The sequence below is a fragment of the Brachyistius frenatus genome, unplaced genomic scaffold, assembly GCF_029030835.1.
Source record: "Brachyistius frenatus isolate BFR_SWC_R1_liver_20210118 unplaced genomic scaffold, ASM2903083v1 Contig_42, whole genome shotgun sequence".
NCBI lineage: Eukaryota > Metazoa > Chordata > Actinopteri > Embiotocidae > Brachyistius > Brachyistius frenatus.
This window is the reverse complement of record NW_027210641.1, coordinates 420,443-447,509: the sequence shown is the minus strand read 5'-3', so window position 1 is coordinate 447,509 and position 27,067 is coordinate 420,443. Positions and strand designations below refer to the sequence as shown.

Sequence of the window (27,067 nt, the reverse complement as noted above, 5' to 3'; positions counted from 1 at the left end):
TCAGCACACTGATCTGAGCTCTGTTTGTTGACAAGATATCGTCTTTGGCTGCAAGGAACCTGTGAAAGTTGTGTGAACAGTGTGTGAATTCTAGCTTATTGCGACTGTGCCTGCCAGGTAGCTAGTTAGCCAGCTGTCTGCAAAAATCAGGCTCATGTCTTGTTAACACAAACACTGCATACAAATTAGCCAGGCAAACATTCAGTTTCTGGCCAATATGTCTATCAGTGATGAAAGTGATCATTAAAGTAGAAGCATCTGATACTGACAGTCCATATGGAGCTGTATGGCACTGCATTTACATAATAATGATGCCTTTGTAAGGGATGCAGGTTGTTTGTTATTTAAGTGTTTTGAATATATATATATAAAAAGATAAAAACATCTAATAATAATAATAGATATAAGATAGAAACAGAAAATAAATGTAGAATAGAAATGTATTTGTATTGTAGACTCGATGCATACTAATATTTTGGGAAACAACAGTGTTGCTCACTTGCTGAATGAAGATTTTCCAAGATAAATTTTGAGAAGTATTTTATGCAACATCAAAAATTAAATCAACACAAATCAAATTGGATGAGTAGATCAATATCCAGCCCTATAATAATAAATATTAGTGCACTGCTGTCAAATTGATACCACATGTCTGAGTTGTTTACCTTGCAGTCATTTTATGTGGGCTGAGAAGTTTCTCCAGCAAAAATATGAATTTGTTTAAGTTTTCCTTTAAACCCTTATTTCAAGAATTGTGACATTAGTGCTCATAAAAGCCCTTATTGATTTCTCACTCCTTTTATTTCTCACGTTTACGTCTAGAGGAGATCATTTGCCATCACCTGAGCACATTCAGTGGTCCTGTAAGTCCAACCAATTAGGTCTATTATCTGTTGACTTAGGGGAGGAAGATTTGTCTTCACGGGAGGCTCAATGACAGGACGTCACCGGCATTCAGCACAGAAATGGAGATGAGCTGAAAAATTATTATATATTTAGCCTGAATTTCAATTGCAGAGTTTCAGAGAAGCGGCAGTTGATTGCATCCGACTTGTTGAGCTAAAAAGGGCTGGGAAATCGAACAGAGTTGAGAGCTGCATAAAGAGGAAATTGCTGGTTGAATTTTTTACTAAATTTAAATATTGCATATGTAGGCAATGACTGAAAATGTAATTTCAAACTGATATGTTTTACAGGACATAAAGGCAGAAATTCAGATGAAAAAGTGTGAATTTTGAGCGGTGCTCCTCCTTTTCCCCCACAAGCCATCATATTCATCACATAAAGGAGTCGTCTTGGCCACTGTTCAGTAGTGGAGGCGGTAGTGAGTCTGAGTGGTTGTGTTTGTTGTAGTGTTCATGATTTTTGATAGTTTTACCATGGTGAATTTATGCTTTTGCAGGTTGTACAAAATCCAGAGTGTCAGGATATCACGGCCACACGCTTCCTAACTGGAAAGAGACGGAGCTGGCTGTGGTGTCTGGGTGGATGGGATGTCTCAACCACCACCGTGTGACACTGTTAGCTGGTGCGGTTCCATTACTTTCACTATCAGGAGAAGCATCTGGACTCTGAATGTTATTGTACAGCTTATATAGACATTTTTAAAAAAAAATCTAGTTTCTGCTTTATTTTCCTCCACGTTAATTCACTTAGGTCGCCAACCGGCAAGTTGCTCTACAACACGCTACATCTCTCTTATCTGCTGCACGTCTCTTATTAATGGAACCAAACTTGGGAATCAATGAAGGGATGTTAAGTAGGGAAATCACAAAATACAGACTCCAAGCAGCTACACCATGTGCAATGGGATAATCAACACTTTAGTGTGTAGTGCAGCTTCATATCCCTTTCAACCTCAAAGCCTCCTGCACATCCCCCCGAAGGATGTCTGAAACTAACATGAAGAACATGTTTGGTAGTATTTGGTAATGTCTAGGTTGGACTGACTGTGGCAACCACAAACTCTGACAGTTGAAAGACCCACATGCATTCAGGACCCTGTGGCACATTATTGCTTCTTATGTAGCGTGACCTCGCAGCAATATGTAGCACGGGAAAGCTTTGTGGGGGGTAATACAGTCCCTTTACTAATCTCCCAGCAGATACAACAACATCCCCAAAAGACCCACAATACTTAATTGCTTCTTTTAAAAAAAAACAATGTGTTGACTTTCTTGATAAAACTAACAATTTTGGTCCAGTATAACTTAACAGATTTCACGAGGATGAATAATAACCTATTGCGACCACTATTAATGGAGACAAAGGTACTGAAACATTTTCCTGCATGAGCTCAAAAAACATTTCCAACAGCAGCATTGGGTTTTTCGGCAAGTCACTGAATTCTGAAACACTTTCTGAACTCCTCCGCAGTCATTAAACTAAACACATGGTTAGGAAGTGCTGACGGAAGCCCCGACAAAGTATTTGCTCTAAGCTGATGCAAGAATTTGGGTAATACAAAATGTATAAATGGTCCTATACAAATTGCATGTTATTGATCAACCTTTAAAATTCTTTTAAGGATGATGGATTCTGAGCATGTCCCACATGGTGAAAACACAAAAAGTTATTATTAGATCCCAAGATGTTTAACTTTCTGCTGCTCTCAACAGCTGAAAATGCTTTGCTCATATTGACACACCCAAAAGCAAAGGAATGTCTCCTTTCCAGAGCAGAAACAGTCTCACTTGTACACACAATCAATCTGTCAATAATTGCCCTGAATACAATGAAATGATGCTGCAACCTTTAAATAGACACATACCTGTTCTTCTGTTGATACGGGATTAAACCAGGTGAGATGTACGAGGCTGTGAGGAGTGGAGACAACAGCCCGACGGCGTCGCCTACACCTTCTCGACAAAGTGGACAAGTGAAAGAAATCATTCACATGCTGCACCCATGACCACCTCACCCACGTTCAACCTCACCCTGACTAATGTTGCAATAACCTGAGGCGCATGTGAGCATGTGTGTCCACGGGGCACGGCTGGCCTCTGAGTAAAAGGCAGGAAATACAGTCATTGAGCCGTCTGTGCTGCACAAGAAATGCACACATGCTGATGTCCTGAGCTGCACTTTATCTTGCAAGATATATTTACTCAAAGAGGACGTTGGAAAGATGACTGCGCTTCCAAATAATCTATATTTATGCTGTGCGGCAGTAAAAACACAAGACTAACTTTCCGTGAACAAATTTCCTACAGTGATCATTCACTTTCAAAATCATTTCCTCACAACAATACCTCAACTAATGTGGAGCAGAGGCTCAATGAAGTCTGTTCAGCTGCTCCCAACGTGTCACCACCAGTAATATGTTGTGGCAGAGCCGGACATAAATTATTCTGATTGCATGTAAAGCCCTTAAATAGAATCAGTTTGTGCCAGACAGACATGCTTCATCCTGTCACACATTGTTAGACAAATACATTTAACACCCTAATGCCTTCCTGCGTTCAATTACAATGCAAACACAACAGCTACAGCAGTAAAAGCTCCCCGAGAAGGAATTACAGCAGTGTTTTGTACATCTGCAAAGAAGTCAATACAAAAAACGAAATCCTTGTGTAGCAGATGTGGTACAAGTCAACTGTAACTTCAGATTCGATCATGGCTTAGGATGTTCATTATTCAACCTCATTTAACAGTTCAGTTCAAATGTATTTAAATCAATGCTGCAAGTTATATCAAGCCTCCACACTCCATTTGCTGTGTCAAACGTTTTCCCTCCACCGAGTAACCATCTGATTTCAGACAGTTATCAAATGTTTAGATTTTATGTCGTGCAGAATTCTGAGAGAAATCTAACAGAAATACCAAGACAGTCCAAAAGGGTATAAATTGAAAAAGAAAATTAGCCCTGACGCACGTCCCGCTCTCACAATGTGGGGTGTCTCCGATTATATCGATGCTGAATTACAACGAGATGGTCTATCCTCCGAAAATCATGAAATCACAAAGCTATAAAAAAATATATATATATATTATATTATATTTATAGATTATATCATTTTATATTTTATATAAATGGGATGGGTATTATGGCCATAAAATAATATCACAATATATCTGAATATGTGTGTGATTATATTTTTGAAGATGTGACAAAATACAGAAAAATATGTCATTACTTTTGATTACATACAATTTCAAAGTCAGTGTTAGTTTTATATGTCATCATAAACATAACTGTATCTCTTCAAATATTCAGTAAAAACCAAACAATTAAAATTAATAAATTAATTACAAATTATACCGATATTATTGTGATCAATATGATGCATTGAAATCACATTACGACTATATGTAACGTAGATATATTTAATGTCCAGTTCTATCTATTTCAATTGTAAAATAAAGGTTACTACTTCACGGATTTCGCCTATCACGGTTTCTATTTGGAACGTAACCCCCGCGAAAAACGAGGGTTCACTGTATACCGATATTATTGTGATCAATATGATATGGCACCCCACTAATTTCCATGACTCCAAAAGTTTACTGAAATTACAAACATCTTAAATATGAAAACACAATTTGTGTTAAACCGTAACCATGAAAGCACAACGTGGTTTGTGATCGTGATCCCAACAACGACTGCTTCTCCACTTCGTCATGTAAAAAAAAAACATGCACCTGCAGTATGACTAAAACTCATAAGCAGCTATCCCTGCAGCTGTTCTACTAACAAAACATATTGATAACAGATTGACAAATGTATCCAAAAGAGTTATGGATTTATGGGGAACTGGATGAATACCAAGCATGACAATTTAGGCAATTTAGAGATTTTGTCCCTCTGGATAATTGTATTCAGTTCAATTAAGAGTGGTTTGAACAAGCTGGAAAATGCATCTCTGGTAGTGAGCAGGGCTATTTTCTGGAAATCATAATAGCTTTTATGCTGCCAGATGTAAAGATAATCATTTTATATTGACACAAAACTCCTTTTCATTTTAACTGACAATCTCCAGGCTCTGTGCAACTATGCTCTGATGTTTTAGCTTTGCCAAAGAGTTGTTCACTGTATTGACGAAGCTATTCAAGACACCAGGAATAAAGTATTGGGATTGAAAGATCGATTTTGTGTGTGCAGTGGCACCGACTTCTGAACGTCAATGAACTTGGAACGATAAAACACAACAAAAGCAAACTCCAGTTCCTGTGAAGTATTATGAAACCATCTTAGCGAGGCGGATGGATATGCCAAAGCCTGTCGATGTACTTCCTGATGACTGATTTGCATCGACAGGGGTCGCTGGACGACATGCTGCTGTCCATTCAAATTTGAGGTTAGCTACTGATAACTGCACAAAGTAACTTTAAAACAGAAACAAAGTGAGGAAGCAAATTCTCCTGAACGAAACAAGTCAGCTCATAAACAAGTCACAGTACGGTTTACATGAAGTTTTAAAATATGCATTGGAGTTTTATTTTCTCCTTTTTGCGATTATAAATAATGGATATGGTCGTTGTAGCTGATACATATATTTTCCTTTCATTGCAATATCACGTTTTCCTGAGTACTGTCTACTGTAAATAGCATGCTGGTAAATAAATGGACATTACTAGATATAGTTCAATTCGTGCCTAACCTAATTAACACTACACTAGTGAAGGTGTCTGAAATCACTCAATGAACTCAAAGGCAGAAGACAATCTTTGGCAAAACATGTGTGTCTTTTGTCTGCAATGTTCCCAAAGCAGAAGGATTTTTGAAAGTTTCCCTGTAAACGGTCTGACCTCAAGTCGCAGCATCAGAGGATATCTCACATTACATGAACACACAAGGGGGAGAGTTTAGTTAATTTGACAGCTAAAGCTAGAAATATCCCATCAATAATTGGCTGGCTAGTAAGATAACTACAACAACGTAATTATTTAGCACTAGCTCCGAGCAGCAGGTTAGAAAATGTCTCTAGATTTTGATCGATTTGTTCTGCACACTGATCATTTCATAACTACCTAGTAGTTGACAGTAAAATGTGAAATGTTACAGAGATGGCAGGTTACTGTAAATATCACAGCTAAAGAGGCAATAAGAAAAAAAAAACTTCTGCAACTTTTATTGGTACTGCAAACACTGCTTTGCGGTGCACAATAAAAAGCTACAAAAATATTCAAGTGAGGATCAATATTGAGCATTACTGACGACAGAAATAACAAACATCTCCATTAAAACTCCAGTTGAATATTTCAGTGCCTATTTCTCGTACCTTTGAATAGAGAGAGCTTGAGGAGAGTTGGAGAATAAAATGGTCAAATGCTAAGGACTGTCCTTGTGTTGACGAATATAATCAACATTTATGGCAGAGTTTTCAACAATCAACTGATCGGCATTCAAATCAAATTGAAAAAATAGAAGAAAACCTTCCAGGTCACATTTACTGGGATTAAAAAACCTCATAATAAATCTTAGAAAACTGAATAACCGAAATGAGAAAAATCTGTGTCTGTATCTTTACTATCAGGACACCAACATGTATGGAGCCATGATTCAGAGAGAGAGAGAGAGAAGGAAATAAGTTACTCGAGTAAATGTCAGTTCAGCCAAACAGCACCAGCTGGCATTTTAAAACAATGATTGAGTTCAGTTGAATATATATAGTACAGGACATCCAACTGTATTTACATTCAATTTAACAGAAATTTCTGGAACTCTCACAGAGCCTGACAAAAAAGGCAAATATCAGCAACTGCAATGTCACCGCCCACTGAAGGGACTGTTGGGTCTCTGGTAGATGGCACCATATTGATAACCTATCAAAAGGGATTTAATTGAAAAAAATAAATCACACCCCACACGTTGATAAAATAAATTGCCCCTTAGTTCTGTTCTGCAATGATTCATTGAGGATTTGTATGACTTTGCAGTTCTGCAGCAGTGTGCATGCTTTTGTTTGAGGCACTGCCTACAATTTATATCCTTCGGGGGCTACAGACTACGAGTGTGGACTCTTCATATCGCAAAGATATACTTGAGCAAATCTTTTTCTATATGCAGCATATGATATAAAAACATTCCATTTCTCATCCCAGTAGTAACAAAGGAGGTGCACCTTTTGTGTGAGCTTTGTCTTCTCAGCATTTTCGGGGGTTTATTTGGGCTACAACAGGAAATCTCAAATGATGTGTGAGCACCTGGAAATGAATGTCCATCCAAAAAATAAAGGAGCTTGCCATTGTTCAGAGTTACTGGTGCATGCCGTGGAGAGGCCACTTGAGATGCCAGAAGAACAGCTCTTGCTGAGATGAGAACGAGCCCTTTAACAAGTTGAATGTGTTTGGAAGCTGGTGGTATAGTAGTCAGTTTCCTTTGTAAAACATCAACACTTCCCAGGCATGAAACAGAAAAGTGCTGCTGGGAATCGTGGCATATTGCTCTGCTTCTTGGAGTACATCTGCTAACTTAGCTGTGTGTACAGAAAGAATGAAACTTAAAGAGCAGTGTCTCATTCATTTGTGTTGCAACCGTGCGCACACGTTGCCTTCAGGCTACAGGTTTGCCCACTTTGATGTCATCACTATATCAGGTTACTCTGATAGAGAACACATAAGCTTGGATATCACAGCCCACATCTGCCTCTCGACTGCACAGCCAAACGCAGAGCTTTGGATTTCATGAAATGTCATGAACACTTTTTATTTGTTCATTTCCAATGTCAACAACTCCCCTTTCCATAGGTAATTTGACTTTGTTACATTCTTCTAAATGCCTTGACATTTCAGAAGTGAGTCTTTTACGGGAACAGGCGAGGTGGAAAACTCTCGCAGGTAGTTTTGTTTTCTGTTGAAGTCGGGGAGCAGGCATAAACCTTGTGATCACTAGGATGACATTGAGAGGGGATGCCTTCACCTTCTGACTAAATACAGCCACCAAATGCACTCACATACCACAGTGAGATGACGCCTGATCCCACAAACAGCCATTCAAGCTTTAAAAGGGACTAAACCAAGAAATACACAGCCAAAGTTTATGTTTGTAGCTCATGTGCGCAAACTAACAAAAAAAAAAAAAATGAAGGGATTAGTCGAATGACAGAATTAATCAACAGCTTTGAAAATCAACTAATTGTTTGATTAACTGAAAATGCTAAACCTTTGCTGGTTCCAGTTTATATAGGGAGAGTCAGCTGGTTTTCTGCTTTATGCATCCTAGTTAATGGACTTCCATGAACGTAAGAAGTGGTAGTAACGCAGAAGAAATTGCATCTAAAGACTTCCCCTCGTGGCCATTTTTAAACCATCTTCTGACATTTCATTGACTAAACATTCAGCTTAAAAGAACATATCAATCAGTATTGGCAATGTTCACGAATTGCTGCTGTATAAACATACTTTATAATATAGAGTATAGATATCAACAAGAGCTTAGAGAATGAGGTGTATGAGGGCTGTTGAATTATTTACAGCAGTATGGCATCTGGCTCAAAAATGCACTGTTGAGTATTAAGTGTCATTGTAGGTCGCAGCATGTTTTTATGACTACAGGTGGTGTTTTTCAGGGGTGCATATTTGTTATGTCATACACTTCACTGGAATGGACTCCTCCTTTTACCATTAGTAGAGAGACAGCTTTTGCCAGAGGTGATAATGTGAGTAGCACTTTGAAATATTCAACACGGTATAATGTGCCCTGTTGAGGTAATTCTGCAGCCAGATAGACTCGGATAGATAGAACTGTTTCAGCAATGAGCTTTCAGGAAGACTCCAGCAGTAACGGCTGCATGTGGAGCAACGACAGGGGAAAAGCTCTCCACTGCTGCCGGCCACATACACGCCGATGAGGGGACGTCTGTCAGACTCAGCATGTCGGGCCTATGGACGGCCCTTTTACTGGACAAAATTCTATTGTGCACCTAATCTCTAAAAGCGCTGACATGCTTTGTGTTCGGTATTATCGTCAGCTGTCCGGGATTCAACTAAAGCATGAAATCTGGGGCTCTTTCTATCTACATATCCAGTTAGATCAACAATCAGCCAGCAGCCGCACATGTCACAGCTTATTCACACATGCCAATGCAAGTCTGATTGCTCCATAATATGAAGCATGGCTCTTTAATTATTCAAATTAAGTTTGTTTGTCTTTTTGCATATGATAGGAAGGAATGTCTAGCATTGGAGTTTACAGCTTGGAATAATTTTACATATTATTACTGTGCTGTATCGTCTCAATATATTCAGAGATTAAGAATTAATTTTCTTTTAATATAGACTGATATAACAAACATGGATATAATGACTTTCGATTGGAGTTGTGGTTTGTTCTGAATGGAGACCGGAGAGAAAGAAAGATCAACTTTGTTTGAAACCAAATCTCAGAAATGTGAGATAGAAAAAAGTTATGTCGGGTATATTTGATGAAAAAAATCATTTAAATGCGGGATGGATGAAAAAAATCATTTAAATGTGGGATGGATGAAAAAAATATTTTCTTTGATTGCTCTTGCCAATATGAACTATTATTATCATCCCACACTGGCGCTGCACCACAGTAACTGGTAATGTCTCAGGGAAAAAGAAACAGAGCTCACACTTTGGAGCAAATCTGCATCATTATGCAAACTATCCAGTAAAGCCGTTTCAACGTAATATAAATATAAACAGTCAATCATTACATCTGTTTGTGAGCAGTACATCCGTGTCTGTAACTCCATAAGTACTTAAAATGTTATGAATACTGATATCCTGAAAGAGACATTTAACAGTTGGTAATGGAGTAAAGAGGACATTAAATGTTGGCTGGCATTCAGTGAAAACTCAACTTTTAAGAGCACTTGACTGACTGAATTGTACACAGTGGATGCTGACCTTCTCTTGACTGGCTGGGGAAGAGCTTCATATTCAGCACTTCACTTAAATACACGCATGCACAGACACAAAGCAAAGAACCGTCTCGGCATTCAAGCTACGAGGCAGAGACTGGAAATACTTTCCCTTTCTTCAAATCAGGAGGGGGAGAACACTTTTTGATCATAGTAGAACAAAGCTAATCTGACATGCAACAAAGGGGTTGATGTTGGGCCAGAACTTGGGGGTGAAAAAATACAAGAAGAGGCTCGCCAAAGAGCACTAAACTATTCAGTTGTTGTCAGCATGCATCAAAAAAACTTGAGATCAAACAATCACACCGATAGTCAAACCATCTCTAGGATGGCTATGTGTTGGTCCACTGCAGCATAAGGTTGTTTTTCATGCAAGCAATACTTTTTAAATGATCTACTACTACCTGCACAATCAATACAGAAAGTTTTGTAGAACATGTATCACAACTTTGCAAAGCAAGAGTGATAAACAACCGGGAGAATGACAAATGAAAGTGACACCAGGCCGGCTGCATGTCTGACCTGCTAAAGTTGCTCTCTTTGTGCAAAACACAGCGTCGCTGCTTCGAGTACAAACGAAAGGTGCTAGGAAACAAAATCAGAGACTCCAAACCAACATCCTGCTGTTCTTTCAATTCCACAAAAAACCTCCCTCAATGGTTGTCAGCAGTGTGTCAGCAGTGTGTCTAGTGCAGTAATGTGAATCACAAGGGGAGTATAGATTCCTCCTGAGTGTGTGTGTGTGTGCATGTGTGTGTGCGTATAAGTGTGTGTGTGTGTGTGTGTGTGTGTGTGTGTGTGTGTGTGTGTGTGTGTGTGTGTGTGTGTGTGTGTGTGTGTGTGTGAGAGGGAGTTTGCCTGATATTTTTTGCCATATGCACTTCCACTGTTAATTGGCTGAAATCAAATGAAGTTGCACTGCGGTCACATGAGTGATGCATGCAGATAACTGTTCAACACCTGCATGGTAACAGGACAGATGTGAAGAACTGCTCCCAGCATCTGACACGTGGCAATAAGAGCATGAGACTGTTACTGAATATCTATCATAACAAAATTAATAACTGCTTCTTCAGCTTTTTACCACCTACTTTGGTTTTAGGAAGACTTAAACGTGACACAGGGGGATTAAAATAGCAAATACCATATTCCCCTTGAAATTACATTCCTCATACTGGGATTTTAGGGACAGTTTTTAAAGACAAGTACAGGTTATTAGGAGGTCTGAGAATCCCCAGAGAACCCGCGGTACTACGTCATCACAGAAACTTTAGTCATGATTTGATTTCAGTTTTAAGCATGTTGCGATATGCTGAGTATTTCCATAACATATACTGCCTTTTTTTAACAGCAAATTATATCCCCAAAGGAAAACCTTGTCAACTTGTTTAGTTGAATTAAATTGTTTTCAGTCTCACATCATACACTTTTATTGCAGCAAAATGGGACGGTCAAGCAGACAGACGGACTAACACTATCATAAAAACCTGTCATAAATGTGCCAGACAGATTTATCTATACAAGATAATATCGATAGTAGACGTCCATGTGTCGATATATTCCCATCCTATACTCCATCTGTTCCCCCACTCATTTAATAATCATTGTGCATTTCAAATCAAATGTTTAATTTTTGTCCTTAACTATTGAAAAAAAAATTAATCAGACATATTTTTAAACCAAACTGAGACAAGATCTTTGAATAGACCTTCAAACAGCGGATCTGAGCGATGTGGTGTAAGAATGCATCACTTCAAGACTAAAAGTCAGATAATTGGATTATTTTTGGGAGCAACTGGAGCAATGAAGGTGAGTCCATGTTGTGCTAATAGAAACGCAGCTGCTGTACAGTGAAAGCAGTGAAAGCAGTGAAAGCAGTGAACGCAGTGAAAGCAGTGAACGCAGTGAACGCGTGGAGTCACGCTTCCGTTAAAAGAGACGCTCCTGATTCACATGCAGATTAGGGTCATTAAACATGGCGGAGTTTAAAAGGTACAGCGGAGTTTGATCTGCGCCGCTGGGACACCTCGTTCCTCAGCTCACCTGGCTGCTGCTCCCCTCAGCGACTCGCTTTCAAGGGCATCTTCACCGAAAGTGAAGGAGTTGTTGGATAATGTTGGATAATGTTGGATAATGTTGGATAATGTTGGCCGGCTAAGTTTTCCTGCCAGCGGCGTCAGAAGCAGCGCGTTGTTTGCGATGACTCGGTCACGAGAAGCAGATTAGAGGATTAGATGCCCCCTGCTGTGATTAGAGGATTAGATGCCCCCTGCTGTGATTAGAGGATTAGATGCCCCCTGCTGTGATTAGAGGATTAGATGCCCCCTGCTGTGAAGCAGCTCGTCTCCTGCCACGACTTCCTCCAGTGACTTGAAGACTTTCTGGTTTCCAGCATCGCTCACATGCTTTCAGTTGTTCTCCGATTCCGCCTTCAGTTCCTCTGCAGTTAGTGAAGCAACGAAAACACGTAAATACCTTCGGAGGACGGTCTGCTGGCGGAGCTGCGGCTCGGATCTACATCGGAACACGCGACTTCATCTGTAAAGTCCCGTCGTTTCGTCCCACGCGTGTGGAAGAAGGAAACTCGCGTCCATAGCCGAGAAGAAGAAGAAGAGCCGCCGCTTCGGCAGTCCAGCAATGCGAGCGTGCATGACGTCAGTGGGAATGTGGGAACCCGATGTGCACTCCTGATTGGTTGCGACAGGAGCATGGGGGCGTTCCCAAGGCGGTACGCCGTGTTGAATTAACCAATAACAGCATAGGGGATAGTTGCCTTGGTTACCAATTTTGTCGCCCCATAAACTGTACAGAGAAAGGACAACACAAGGTAAGCTAGGTGGAGCGGTGGGTAAATGTTCTTACACTACAAATAATTAGTCATAAATAAGTAACTACCTAACTACCTAATACTGTTGGAGTTGTTCATATTGTTAAGCTTTGTTCAACTTAGTTGTTCCTTTTCACTTTCACTGTGATATCCAAGCTTATGTGTTCTCTATCAGAGTAACCTGATATAGTGATGACATCATACGTCTGAACTCAGTTAACTAAAGAGATAAAGAGTTAAAGAGATAAAGAGATAAAGAGTTAAAGAGATAAAGAGTTAAATAAATAGAGTTAAAGAGATTTAAAAAGATAAAGAGATAACAGGTTAGAGAGTTAAAGAGATAAAGAGTTAAAGAGATAAAGAGATAAAGAGATAAAGAGATAAAGAGTTAAAGAGATAAAGAGTTAAAGAGATAAAGAGATAAAGAGTTAAAGAGATAAAGAGTTAAAGAGATAAAGAGTTAAAGAAATAGAGTTAAAGAGATTTAAAAAGATAAAGAGATAACAGGTTAGAGAGTTAAAGAGATAAAGAGTTAAATAAATAGAGTTAAAGATATTAAAAAAAGATAAAGAGATAACAGGTTAGAGAGTTAAAGAGATAAAGAGTTAAAGAAATAGAGTTAAAGAGATTAAAAAAAGATACAGCGATAAAGAGTTAAAGAGATAACGGGTTGAGAGATAAAGAGTTAAATAAATAGAGTTAAAGAGATAAAGAGTTAAATAAATAGAGTTAAATTATAAAGAGTTAAATAAATAGAGTTAAAGAGATAAAAAAAAAAAGATAAAGATGTAAAGAGTTAAAGAGATAACGGGTTAAAGAAATAGAGTTGCTCCATCAGTGACCTTTCTCCATCAGTGACCTTTCTCCATCAGTGACCTTTCTCCATCAGTGACCTTTCTCCGTCAGTGACCTTTCTCCATCAGTGACCTTTCTCCATCAGTGACCTTTCTCCATCAGTGACCTTGCTCCATCAGTGACCTTTCTCCATCAGTGACCTTTCTCCGTCAGTGACCTTTCTCCATCAGTGACCTTGCTCCATCAGTGACCTTTCTCCATCAGTGACCTTTCTCCATCAGTGACTTTGCTCCGTCAGTGACCTTTCTCCATCAGTGACCTTTCTCCATCAGTGACCTTTCTCCGTCAGTGACCTTTCTCCATCAGTGACCTTTCTCCATCAGTGACCTTTCTCCATCAGTGACCTTGCTCCATCAGTGACCTTTCTCCATCAGTGACCTTTCTCCATCAGTGACCTTTCTCCGTCAGTGACCTTTCTCCGTCAGTGACCTTTCTCCATCAGTGACCTTTCTCCATCAGTGACTTTGCTCCGTCAGTGACCTTTCTCCATCAGTGACTTTGCTCCGTCAGTGACCTTTCTCCATCAGTGACTTTGCTCCGTCAGTGACCTTTCTCCGTCAGTGACCTTTCTCCATCAGTGACTTTGCTCCGTCAGTGACCTTTCTCCGTCAGTGACCTTACAAGTTAACATCCGTATAACATTAAATATTTACAGCAGCAAGATGCAAATTATTGCAGCTGTAATTTTAATCCAAAAGCATCATGTATAACAGTAAAATACAGACAGGGACCATTTTTTTCATAGTATTTACTTTTACTTTTGATAATTTAAGAACAGTTTGCTGATCATATTCATATACTTTTACTTAAGTAAGGTTTTGAATGCAGAACTTGTACTTGTAGTGAAGTATTTTCACTTTGTGGTGTTAAGTAAAGAGCCTGAATACTTCTTCCACCGCTGGCTGCAACTATGACAATCATCAAGTATTTTCTCACTTTATTGAGTAATTTCTGAACAGTTCATCTTTGTTTATATTGAATTTGAATTGGTGTGTCCAGATACAAGTTGGATGTCCATAGATAATAAACGGAAAGGAACTGAACTGAGTTAGACTAGTTGTTTAGTTTTAATGCTAAATCCCCAGCTATTTATGCTGATATTGGCTGCTATGATGTCCTAAATCATAACCTTGTTATTTGTAAAAAAAAAAAAAAAAGGAGAAGCATGTATGTGTGCTGGAGACATGAGCAAACACCCCGAATAGATTCACAGCATTACTTTCACTCATAGATTAAGTCCATTCCTGAACACTTTAAAGCAGCCTTTCTGCATGTAACCCATCTAGACTAAATGTGTGGCCAGAAGTTTTCTGCACTTAATCCAAAACCAAGACGTAGATGTTTTAGCAGCGACTCCCACTGGGTGCACCGTCTGTCCCCTCCAAGCACTAAAACCTGTGAGAGTTGGCTGATATTTCTCATCAATGTCAGACTGACCTTGATGGTAAAGTTCAGTGTTTGATGGGCTGTTCCCCAGTAGAGACGTGGACATATGCGGGTGAAATATCGTATCTGCACTTGGTGTTTTTGACCTGCAATAATTATTTTATTTATTTTGTAGGTACTGCAGTGCATGGAAATATAACTCTACAGTGATGAGCAGAAGGGATCTACAAACGTTCATTACAAACTGCAAAGCAGAAGATGTAGGTTAGTTGTTGGAAATTGGGTCTGAAACATTGCTGCCTTGTGACATCGTGGCCGACTGGACTGTTGACCAGGTTTGACCAGAGGTCTCCATGTTGGATTCTCCAGGTGCTGTCAAGTCTTTGATGGTTTTGTCAGAGGCAGCATTGCTTGTGTTTGTTCACCTGGCCTCTTGAAGTCACAGCTGAACTCCTCCAACAAATAACTGTCTGACACAGTTGCTCTCTGCCCCCCCCACCACCACCTCCACTCCACCCCCACTCCACCCCGTGCAATAATGTCTAACTTACACATACAGTCTCATTAGTGCTCTACTGGTGCTGTTCTCTTTCTTCACCTCTATTTTATTCGTTGCTTGAGTCAGCATAAGCAGTTTACTTCAAACATTAAAAGTGATGAGCTTTTCAAGAATTCCAACGATCCTAATTCAGCCATATCATTTGTTCTCATCCGTGCAGAAAAACTGACACTGCGAATGAAAAATGGTCTCTGCAGCTCGAAGTACAAACCGGCTGAATATGAAAGACTGAAAGCCCTGATTGATGCCAAACGTCTGGAGTCTGATCTCATTGGACAAAAGGTATGTTTTGGTTGCCACTATCATCCTTGTACTTAAAACTGCAATGTTATAAAGAAACATTGCAACACTGCTCACTGCCCACAGCAGGAAGAGTGTGAACCCACAAAAACCTGAGTTTGATGTGAGGTGATAAAACAGCATGTCTCCAAGTAGTAGTAAACACTGCAATTTCTTTGTTTGTCTACCTTTTTCCCCTCCACACACTGTAAAGGGATTTCATTCCATATAAAACAGGCATTACATAACGTTTGTAGTTTGTCCAACAGCATGAAACAGAGCAGCAATATCACTGCCATACACAATAGCACCTCCATGAATATGCATTTGGCTGCCTGTGGTTTTCTATAAAACTGTTTGAAGTTCATAGTCGTATGACTCTGAGCAGAGCAAAAAGTCAATGCCAGGGGCAACGGAGATTAAACTGTTAGACCTGTGTTGTTTTAATTGGTAAACTGTGTCAGAAGCCTTTTAACGACATCACTGTTGCCCATGGCTCCTTCCAACCCGCTCTCTGTATAACCCAGATAAGACAGCCTATGTTCACATCTGGTCGCTGTGCTGAAAGGCCGGCTTTCTGAGCATCTCTCTTTGGTGATGTGACAGACGGTAAATAAATGACCATGTGTAGCCTCAAGCATGGAATCATTTTTGCTTTCTCAGAAGGGGCTGGTTGCATTTCTGAACCCTTAGCAGCACTATATAAACTGTACTGCATTGTACAGTATATACAGTATATGCATATGTGTGTATTACCACACAAAAAAGGGTCTTTATTTCAAAAAAGAGAAAGTCCGTAATTGAAATACCATAGTCCTGTGGGAAAGTCCTCACTGCATAATTTATTTTAGTATACATACACTTAAAGATGATCTATATTTCAATATTAAAAAAAACAACAACCTGTAAAAGCCTGTAGAATACCGAAGAAAAAGTTTTAAAATCTTCAAATGGATGAAGGAATTTGAATTCAAATTTATTTTGTCATTACACATGCAAGGAACCAAATATTTAGAGGCCCTACACACTTATGGTCTCTCCGAATCCATCTGAGGACTGTATGGGTGTGGACCAAATTGCAATGTACAGACATCTCGTATTAGTGTTGTTGCATCTGTTTGTGGGGAAAACATCATGATTCTTACTGGTTTGTGAAATGTGCTGATGTCAGTTAACGACAGTAAAGCTCCACCTACGTTCATCATGAGCAGACGTCTGATCCGCCACAATACGTAGAAACACCTGTGTGGATGTACACTCAACAACAATATAAAGACAACACTTTTGTTTTTGATCCCATTTTTAATGAGTTGAAGTAAAAGATCTAAGACTTGGTTAATACAAAGAAAATACACATCTGTAGCCGCATGTGAAACGGCACGTAATACTGTAGTTTTTTTTTTTAAGATAACACATTTTAGAGTGGCCTTTTACTGTGGCCAGTCTAAGGCACACCTGTGCGATATGTTTAATCAGCATCTTGATGTACTACACCTGTCACCTGTGGATGAATTATCTTGGCAATGGTGAAGTGCTCACTAACATGGATTCTAACAAATTTGTGAAAAAAAAATTAACAGAATAAACCTTTTGTTTGCACAGAAGTAGATTTTTTTTTTTAAATTTAAACTCATGAAAAACAGGTGAAAACAAAAGTGTTGCATTCATATTTTGTTGAGTGTACATGTTGAAGATCCCTATAGATATTGTACATGTCCAATTCCCAATCTTTATGAGGATCATGCCACTTTATCATAGAGATGCAATGGGTCTTTTTCATGGAAGACATTCTGTCATGTCACAGTGGGGAAAGCACAGGTGTAAAAACCTAAATGAATGATTTGTGAATTACTTTTAGCCAAACATGCCAAATCATTTTATTCACCATGCACCACATTTACCTGCTGCTGACAGTGTTTGAACTCTGAGCACAAAAAAGACAGCAAGTCATGTCCATGGCATTTCACTACTTTCTGCAACATTCCCACAATGCAATGTGCCAGTATAGGTTGGAGGACACTTTATCCATTAATGATGATGCAAATTAATATGATTATTACATGTGTGGCAGCTTAGTTTATTGGTCTCTATAGAGTAAGAACTGAGTCTCTATTATACAAGAAGTGGTGAAAGAGTGAACATTAGAACAGGAAGATCTTTTATGTTGTAAATAATAACCTGTGCATTTCCTACTGTGACAAGTCAAGGTGTCTCCTGTGGAGAAGTCTATTTGCAAGTGAGAAATGTAAAAACTCAATGAAACATGATACTGTTGAGGAAGAGCTATGTATTTACACAATATCACTAAAGTCAAGCATGCAGATCATTTCTGACAGGATTATGGTCTTCTGACGAGAACATTAGTTTGTTGCTTTAAGGATTCATTTTGGGATTTTAACTCAGATCTTCCATGTGTGTCGTGCCATATAGTTTGTGGTCCAGTAATTTTCTAATGTTTATTAGATTTCAGGTATTCAGTTTGTGAGCCATGAAGTGTTATGTCGTGTATCTGGAAAATAGCACACATTTTGTTTATCACTGTCAAGAGTGTGATTGACTGATAACAGATATCTGGAAGGCTTGAGAATCAGAATCAGACTCTGCAAGTGCTGGATTAGGAGATGAGATATGAGATGAGATATAAAATGGTGTTAAATGCATAAAAACGTACAATGTGGAGAAGAAAAATATGAATACCACTGTGAGAGGCATAGATTTTCTTCAAGTGAGTTTGACAAATAATATGAACTCATGCTGTGTTTAAAATGTCTTTTCTTGATCAAATGTGAATTGGAAGCTGTCTGTTTTAATAGGTAGTGTAAGACTGATAAGGGTGGATATTAATGGATTAGTATTATTTGGCACAGTGAGAAATGAGATGATGCAATATTCGCTGCAGGCACAGTTTTTGTAGTGAAACTGAGTTATTAAACAGCTAGTGCAAATTAAGAACCTCTACAAAACATCAACTGGAAGGTGTGGAATAACAGTAATTTGTCCTTTTTCCTTCAGCGCAGCGCTGTAGAGATTCCAGTTACTATAAAATAATGTCACCCTGAGGGTAACATTACAACATATTCAAACTTATTTTGCAAAACCAGCAGCAGCCTCTCCACACACAGACAGACAGTCACTACATAAATTAACACCCTTACTCCTTTAGATTAGGATCCCATGTATTAGTTGTGTGAGATTTTGCTTTGTACAATCATCTGAGCCATTGACTTGTGTATAAAAACACTGATAGAAGACAATGAATCGCTGCTCTGAGAGCGCTCTGAAGGAGGGCTATGATTAAAAAGGAAAACAAATGACAGTAGATTAAGGCTTCTACCTCCCCCTTCCTCTCCTCATAACATGCCTCCTGCATGTCATGCATGTTTCTACTTGATTATTTTAATTCCCCACTGTTTATTTTTGCTTTCATGCTTTAACAGTGACACTGTTTCAGTTGATCTGAGTTTATGAGCCTCTCACAGACACAGTACTAAAAGGGAATCAAATGCCATCCGAAAAATATTGCTGATGTGCAGAGCAGAAGGACACGACTTGCATTTAACTATAAGAAAACGACCTATTTGATGTTCCTTCTTACATTATGGTTCATACACTTTATTGTTGTTAGGCTTTTGCAAAGTTACAAAATGGTCCAGATAATTGATTCATTAAAGCACAGCGCATAAAGGTTTGTCTAGCTGAAGTTAATTGTAGAAGGAAATAAATGTTACGGCTAAAGTGCATTTAAAAGCACTTCAGCAATATGTTTATTTTTTCGGTGCATATAGCCGTTCCATAGAAACTGTTTATTCCTGCTGTGCATTAAACCTTGTCTTGCAGGTTCAGAAGACTCGTTGTGCAGCCAAGGCAACCAAGGAGAGCTCCATATTAAGGCAGCACAGACAGGTGTGGAGCAGAGAGTGCCCCAGGCTGCAAAAGGCTGAGTAAGAGCCCCCTATTACTCCCTGTCATTATCTGCTGCAGTTTTCTGAATGTGCTATTACACCATGCAACTGTTCCACTTAAGCCCCATTGCACCCAGTCAGGAGCCTGCATGAAAAAAATACGGTGTTAAGAGGGTGGATGAAAAATAAACCTAAAGAGAAAAATGGATCGGGGGGGTAAAAAAACAACAAGAGAAGAGATTTAAGCAGATTTTCTGACGTTGAATTAGACTTGTAAACCGAGAGAAGAAGGAGGTTATAGCTGTGTGGTGACAAAGGGTATACTGAGTGGAGGAAAACTGTTTCTCTGCGTGCTGAGGCAGAAGAGCGGGACTGGGCTCCCAGCAGTGTCATGCCTTGTGAAGTGAGAAGGGCAGCACTAGCTCTGGGGTGCAGCTTGTTTGGCTGCGTAATGACTGTGTCTGAGCCACCCAAGGTTAATGTTGTACACAAGTGTGAGCCTCAGTAATGAACCTAGTCATGAAGATGTGCCACTGCTCGCAACTCTCTACACATACTGTATATCTAGTTAAATTACCGCGGTATTCAAAAGCCGCGTTGTCAAAATGGAAAACAAGTAAGAATATCTCTACGGCTACTCCTCCTTTTTTTTCACAACCATGTTAACTCCTGGGCTAGTTAGCGAGAAGTAAACAATTACTGTAGCTCCCTCCACAGGCCTGTTAATATGAAGCTGCCCACAGTAACAAGACATCCTGCACTCAGCTTTGGTCAAACGTCTGGGAAAAGTCCACCAGTCTGTAACAGTTAGTGTGACAGACAGAAGGATCGTCATGGTCCCATCCTCAAAGATTATATGATTGATTATAGCAGTAGTTGTATGCAGTGTTGGAAAGTAACAAAGTACATTTATTAATACGAGTATTATTAGGAAGTACTTTGAATAACAGCACATAATGCTACTTTATACTTCTACTCCACCTTCATTTTGAAGGCAAATATTTGACCCTCGTGTTGTCCTCGGGTCAAAATGACCCGCAGCTGTGTTCAACCAAGTTCTATTTTATTTCTATATTTTTATATTTTGTGGGATCATTGGTCATCATTCTTTAAAGAAACCCTCACAGCCTCCTTGTCACCAATGATCCCAAAAAATATGAAAATAAAATAGAACTTGGTTGAACACAGCTGCGGGTCATTTTGATCCAAGGACAACACGAGGGTTAACTTTTTACACCATTGCATGTATTTGACATCTTTTGTACAAATTCCAACTATTTATATGAAATCTATAAACACGTTGAAATTAGTTCCACCTGAACCAGCTGCAGTTTTAAAGTGACACATGCAGCAACATATTAATAATTAATAATCTGAACTAGATAGATAAATAGATAGATATATACTTTATTAATCCCTCAGAGGGACATTTTTATGTTACAGCCGCATGTACAGGGATACAAAATATTGAATATAATTTAAAAAAAATACACATTCTATACAATAAAATAAGATAAAATAATATTAAATAAACTAAACTAAACAAAACTAACCTAAACCTAAACTTTATCTGGAACGATCTCCTGTATTTGGAACGATCTCCTGTATCTGGAATGATCTCCTGTATCTGGAATGATCTCCTGTATCAGGAATGATCTCCTGTATCAGGAATGATCTCCTGTATCTGGAATGATCTCCTGTATCTGGAATGATCTCCTGTATCTGGAATGATCTCCTGTATCTGGAATGATCTCCTGTATCTGGAATGATCTCCTGTATCAGGAATGATCTCCTGTATCTGGAATGATCTCCTGTATCTGGAATGATCTCCTGTATCAGGAATGATCTCCTGTATCTGGAATGATCTCCTGTATCTGGAATGATCTCCTGTATCTGGAATGATCTCCTGTATCAGGAACGATCTCCTGTATCTGGAACGATCTCCTGTATCTGGAATGATCTCCTGTATCTGGAATGATCTCCTGTATCTGTCCTTGTGACAGCAGCTGGAGGAGTCTTTTGGAGAATGTCCTCCTCTGTCCCTGCAGCAGGTGGAGAGGGTGGTCAGGATTATCCAATATGGATAATAGTTTCCTCAGCGTCCTCCTCTCCACCACCTTTTCCAGACTGTCCAGTTTGCAGCCAATGATGGAGCCGGCCTTCTTCACCAGTTTGTTAAGTCTGTTGGTGTCTCCGGCTCCAACGCTGCCCCCCCGCCCCCCAGCAGACTACTAGAAGTACAGTGCACTGGCCACAAATGTGGTATTTTGCATAATGATATAATGTGATTTTATTTTGAAGGCATGATTTTTACTTATGTATAACCCGTCCATGCCTATAAAGACAGCGCTACGTCAACTCAAGCAGCGTTTTTGTCAAAATTGGTTCGTTTATTGTAACAGCTGCAATATTTAATGGTAAACACTGCTTGCTCATTTTACAATTCAATGTTCTTGTATTTAACGTTAGCTTTGCATACGCCAAGGGAACGGTAGGCAGCAAGCAAATTGTGATTATCTTCGTGTCTCTGTGGCTTATCTCATTTTGTAAATTGTTACCTGCATTAACGAACATGGTTGTATCGAACGCAACTTTCTCTTTCTGTCATGAAACAGGAAGAAGGCCGAGAATGACATCCAGGATTTTCTGGAGCAGATGACGCCAAACAATAAAACAGACACTGCCATCTTCCCTCTTCAAGACTACGGTAAACTACACCAACAGTTTTTCTCAGTAACTGTGTCACCGTCAGTCTCTGTGTTGATGTACTAAAGTGTGTACCTGTGGGGGTTTCAGAGCTGTTTCTTGAGAGGGATCGGGAGGCTTTCAGGACAGCTACTGTGGAGCCTGTTCATCAGCTCAGGGATGACCTGTGCTTCAGACTGGATGAAGTACAACAACAAAAGCTCACTACACATCCATCAAACTGGGAACAAGTAAAACAGCAGGTATCTGTGTGATGTGAAAGGAAGATATGACTGAATGTCCACAGCTGCTTTGAACATGCAGACTGTAGCACAGATAATGTGATGTTTATAGTTTAACAGCACATTTTCAGTACATAAAACCTTCCAGCTTTTGAGAGTACTAAGTTGCATTTTGCAACTCGTGTCCTTGCTTGTCAGCAAACCATTTGGCAGTTTTCTATCCTGTTTGCACACTGAAAGCCTTCAACAGTGAAGCTTAGCTGTGCCCGCACTCTGCAGGTACCAGACTAAAATACTCCATCCAGCACATCCAACAGAAGTTTAAACTGCTTTTTCCTACAATGATCGCTGCTTGTGCACAGCATTATTCACTATCCATGAAGCTCCTGTTTGTTAGATACCCAGAGTCTCAAAGTCATCAATTCTGCCTTTGACTGTCGGAGGGTTTTTTTGCAGGCTCCAGAGATGAATGGTGAGATTAAGGAGCTAGCAGGGGTCTTTAAAGACAGACCAGACTTGGAATGAACCGTCTGCCAGACATTTTGTCGGATCTGTGGGCCTCACTCATGCTTGTGTCTTTCCCATGACCTCCTCTTCTCTCGTTGGCCAGCAGCAACTATCCACCTGATTGCCCTCTTCACGCACAAACATACACACTCACTGCCACGATCACTCCTTTAGCTTCTGCTTCTCTTTTTTCACATCTTTTGTCCATTTTCCTATTATTTATTTCACCACTTTTCTTCTCTATGACTCAACAATCAGAGGAGAGGGTGCTATATAATTACACTTCAATCCCTGACTGTCTTAAATGAAAACTAAGGAGTCTGACGTACGAAAATGGACACAAAATTTAACACTACCTCACAAAAGGGAATCAAAAGGTACAATAATTGAAACGTAACCTGTTCCATGCGTTTAGCTCTTAGAAATGGTGGAAGCGACATTATAATATATTAAATAATGGAGTTAAAGGTGAAACTGTGAGAAACGTACCATTCTTTTAGTTATAATACATCCTTTTACCTAAATATTAAAGTTGTCTGCAGATCAAAAGCTGTGTCTCTTTGGTCATACAATATGAAATGCAGCCACAGGTCAAATTCAGTTGTCTTTATATGACCAGTTAGATTTTTAATGCACATGAACAATGAAGAAATGAAATTGGCTCAATGTTACAGTATTACAGTTTCACACAGTCAAATGGTAGTTGTCCTTAATCATTGAATGTGTTTCTGTCAGTGACATAAACAGGGTGAGTTTTTCCTTAGCTGTTAACTTAACGTATTCTCTACAAAATCGATTATGCAGTTTATCAACAAGATAAAACCAGTTAGTTTCTTTTCAAATACAAAAAAATTAAATAATTTCTCACATTCATTCATCTATCCATCCACTGTCATTGTTGCTTATGTGGCCAACAGGTGCAATAGTATTGAGAAACAGAGCAGGCCCATTTTCAGGCCCATTTTCAGGCCCATTTTCAGGCATTCTTTATCTCTCGTTCCTCCAGTTGGTTTTCATCTTCTTCTCCTGTTGTGATTCAGTTCTTCCAGTGTTTCTTCCATCAAGCACTTAAACCTTCTCATTCTGTCCTGATATGTCTGCAGAGTGGTGAAACACTGAAGTCTCTTGCTTCTTCTGACCATATTGTCACCATTATTTTAACTTTTGTATCACTTATGTTGTATTTTCTAATTTACAGTCTTTAACATGCAGAATCCCACCTGAGCTCACAGCACCTGTGGGAATATAAAGTCTCCAAGTCATGTCCTGTCTGAGAAAACAAAATCCTGCGCTGAGCAATTTGGTTGGAAAAATATGATCTCAATATTTTTAAGCTTTGCACTACAAACACTGCAAAGTTCGTAATCAGTATTCAGAACATGGAGTATATCTCTATGTAGTGGGTGTGTTTTCCCTGCTTCTTTTCAAATGCCACATTGTTTCAATGTTGATGAAGAAAACATTGACATTAACTACCACCAGTAACACTGCAGCTTCCAACGACACATTATAGTCGCATCACGTTTTTGATTTTGCATTTTGTTAGAAAAAAGGAAGTCTGGCTCACGTTGTTGTCATTTCACCATCGAAAATGTGCAGTTTATTACTTGTGATAGAAAACACCGGAGGATGTAACACTGCTCCGACTGTAAACAGCGGTAGTCTTTGTGTAACTCGCGTAACACGTCAGTATCCGGTATGCAGACTGAGTTTACAAAGACACAGTCGGTGAGTCTCTAGTCTTGGTTGCAGTTGGCAGTCAAGTCTTTAGCTATCCACCAATACGGGCCGGTGACTGTCATGTGATCATGCTGCAAAGGCCAGAGCAACACATTAGAGCAAACTGAGATAGATGTTATGAGTGAGAGTGCTGAACTAACAAATGTGAAGCCACAAAGGACAAAGGAGTTGGTACAAGTCACTAAAGACCTGAAAGAACTAGTTTTTTTTTTTTAAATTGTACACAACCAAACTGTTTCTGTTTTAGTGCAATCAGAAAATTGTTGTCACACTGTCTTTGTTGGTTTTCCTTCCACAACTTTGCCAATCAATGCTGTTTTTTTAAACATATTTTTGATGTGACTATTGCTGTAATATTTCTATAAATAAAAATAGTTATTTACATTTTAAATTCTTATTTCTGTGCTCCCTTCTTGAAACGGAGAAATAGGCTTCATTATTTGATAAGAACTGACTATTTGTAATGAGCTGTTTTCCTCTTAGCGTCTTGGAAAATGAGCAGTTTCTGATTACTTACTTTCACTGAATCACTGAAATGTTTCCAAATCTATACGACCAAAAGAATGTGTGTGCATATTTAAGCTGTGAGAATTTCAGAGGAATTCCTGAACCCTCAGAGTTCAGACTTTTAGTTCTGTTTTTCTCATTTGTTTTCTCAGGACAGCATAATGTCAAACTACATAAATGGCATGTTTATATTCTGAGACTGCATTCAAGACATTTCTATGGTTTTATCCTTGAACCACCAGGTACACTTTGTGAAAGACCAGCAAGATGACATAACTGCAAAGCTCAATGCCGAGTACCTGGACTTGGAGGAGGAGATCATGGGCCTTGCCTTGGAGGTACCTTTTTCACTGGTGGATCTAGATATCTTATCCTTTGTTCTTGTTTAGCAGATCAACCATTTCAACACGACAGTATGTCACCAAAGCAAATAAATAGAAATATTTGGGCAAGCATGGGCGCACATAGGAGTAAAAGAAGTGGATAAATGTTAATGTACTTAGTCTTAATTTACTGTTTCCTTATATTTAATTTAAAACCTAGAACCACTGATTGAGGTATACTTTGGATCATTGTCCTGATGCAGAAGCCTGCCGGACAAAATGTTTTTGATATTTAGTGGAATGTCTGTCTGCTGACTGCCACACAACCCAATAGCAGAATACTTCCACCCCCATAGTTAAAAGTTATCAAGATGCTCTTTTAAGTAAATGCTTCTCTGTCTTTTCTCCTGCACTTACTTGAAGAAAGGCTCATTTCATGTCTCTGCCAGAGGCCTTTTGTTTTGGGGTTTTTCTTGTAAAAATGGAACCTCAGGAACACCTGCAGGGAATTTCTTCAAATTTGTCAGAAGTGTTCAGTTTGACTCGAGGATGAACTGATTTGATTTTAGTTGCCAAAGGTCTCAGGTCAAAGTTACTGTGACCTCACAAAACATGTTTGTGGCCATAACTCAAGAATTCATGTGCTAATTATGACAAAATTTCACAAGTGTCTAATAGGTTAAAATGGTAAAGTGATGACATTTTAAATCTAAAAGGTCAAAGGTCAACTGCTGTCTAACATCATAATGTTCTTCAAAAACTCTGTCCTCACTGAATTAGTGATGCTAATCTTGGGTGTCCACCTTCAAACTGCGGTGTCTGTATAGATCTGTTCAGGATGAAGAGGGTATAGATAATGGATGGACGGATGGATGCTTCTTTGCAGCAACATCCTGGCCATAACTTTGTGTTCTTTCAGAATCAGCCTAATTGGCCAAGCATGTGGCCTAATTAATGGAAAGACTGCACATATATCATATGAGTCTTGGATGTTAAGTGCAAATTCGCCCAGATGCCCAAACTTTTATATTTAACTGTATATCTCAAAGATATCAAGATGTGTGTTGAGGATATTGTACAAATTAGCTCAAAGATGTTCATATTGTCCTTTGCAGAAATATCTCACTAGTGCTTCAGATGATTTGGTGAATGCAGAAAACGTTCCAAAGGAGGTTTTTGATTCGGACTGCCGTTACCCAGAGCTGAAGGACTCCCTGATCCAGGCCTTCCACTCCCTGTCAGAGAGGTACCACAACAGGTTACTGACTCTCCAAGAGCAACTGCAAAGAACTGACAGGTAGGCCTGAAGACTGCTAGCTTTGCTTCTTTTCATGATTCCAGGTGCTTGTACATTGCTAGAATGACAAAAATATAGTTGATTTTTCCAGCTAATATGAAATAAGTGGATGATCCCTTTAAAAGCTT

General features: G+C 39.2%; 2 protein-coding genes across 8 annotated transcripts in view; one reads left to right on the top strand and one right to left on the bottom strand.

The window, feature by feature from the left end:
• LOC138623136 (plakophilin-4-like) overlaps window positions 1–12,388 on the bottom strand; it is a 77,800-nt gene extending 65,412 nt beyond the window's left edge. For 5 of the 7 annotated variants that reach the window (XM_069702439.1, XM_069702444.1, XM_069702443.1 and 2 more), the window contains exon 1: window positions 11,874–12,102. The gene's annotated coding sequence lies outside the window, so the exon portion shown is untranslated. Of the gene's footprint in view, window positions 1–2,770; window positions 2,878–11,873; window positions 12,103–12,305 lie in introns of those variants that run through there. The other 2 variants (XM_069702441.1, XM_069702442.1) reach the window with 2 other exon arrangements.
• Window positions 12,132–27,067, top strand: part of LOC138623140 (coiled-coil domain-containing protein 148-like) — a 30,614-nt gene continuing 15,678 nt past the window's right edge. The window contains exons 1-8 of the mRNA XM_069702450.1: window positions 12,132–12,657; window positions 15,074–15,162; window positions 15,618–15,739; window positions 19,574–19,677; window positions 22,254–22,345; window positions 22,435–22,586; window positions 25,562–25,657; window positions 26,758–26,939. Of these exons, the coding sequence (XP_069558551.1) occupies window positions 15,108–15,162; window positions 15,618–15,739; window positions 19,574–19,677; window positions 22,254–22,345; window positions 22,435–22,586; window positions 25,562–25,657; window positions 26,758–26,939 (803 nt within the window). The 5' untranslated portion in view covers window positions 12,132–12,657; window positions 15,074–15,107. The remainder of the gene's footprint in view (window positions 12,658–15,073; window positions 15,163–15,617; window positions 15,740–19,573; window positions 19,678–22,253; window positions 22,346–22,434; window positions 22,587–25,561; window positions 25,658–26,757; window positions 26,940–27,067) is intronic.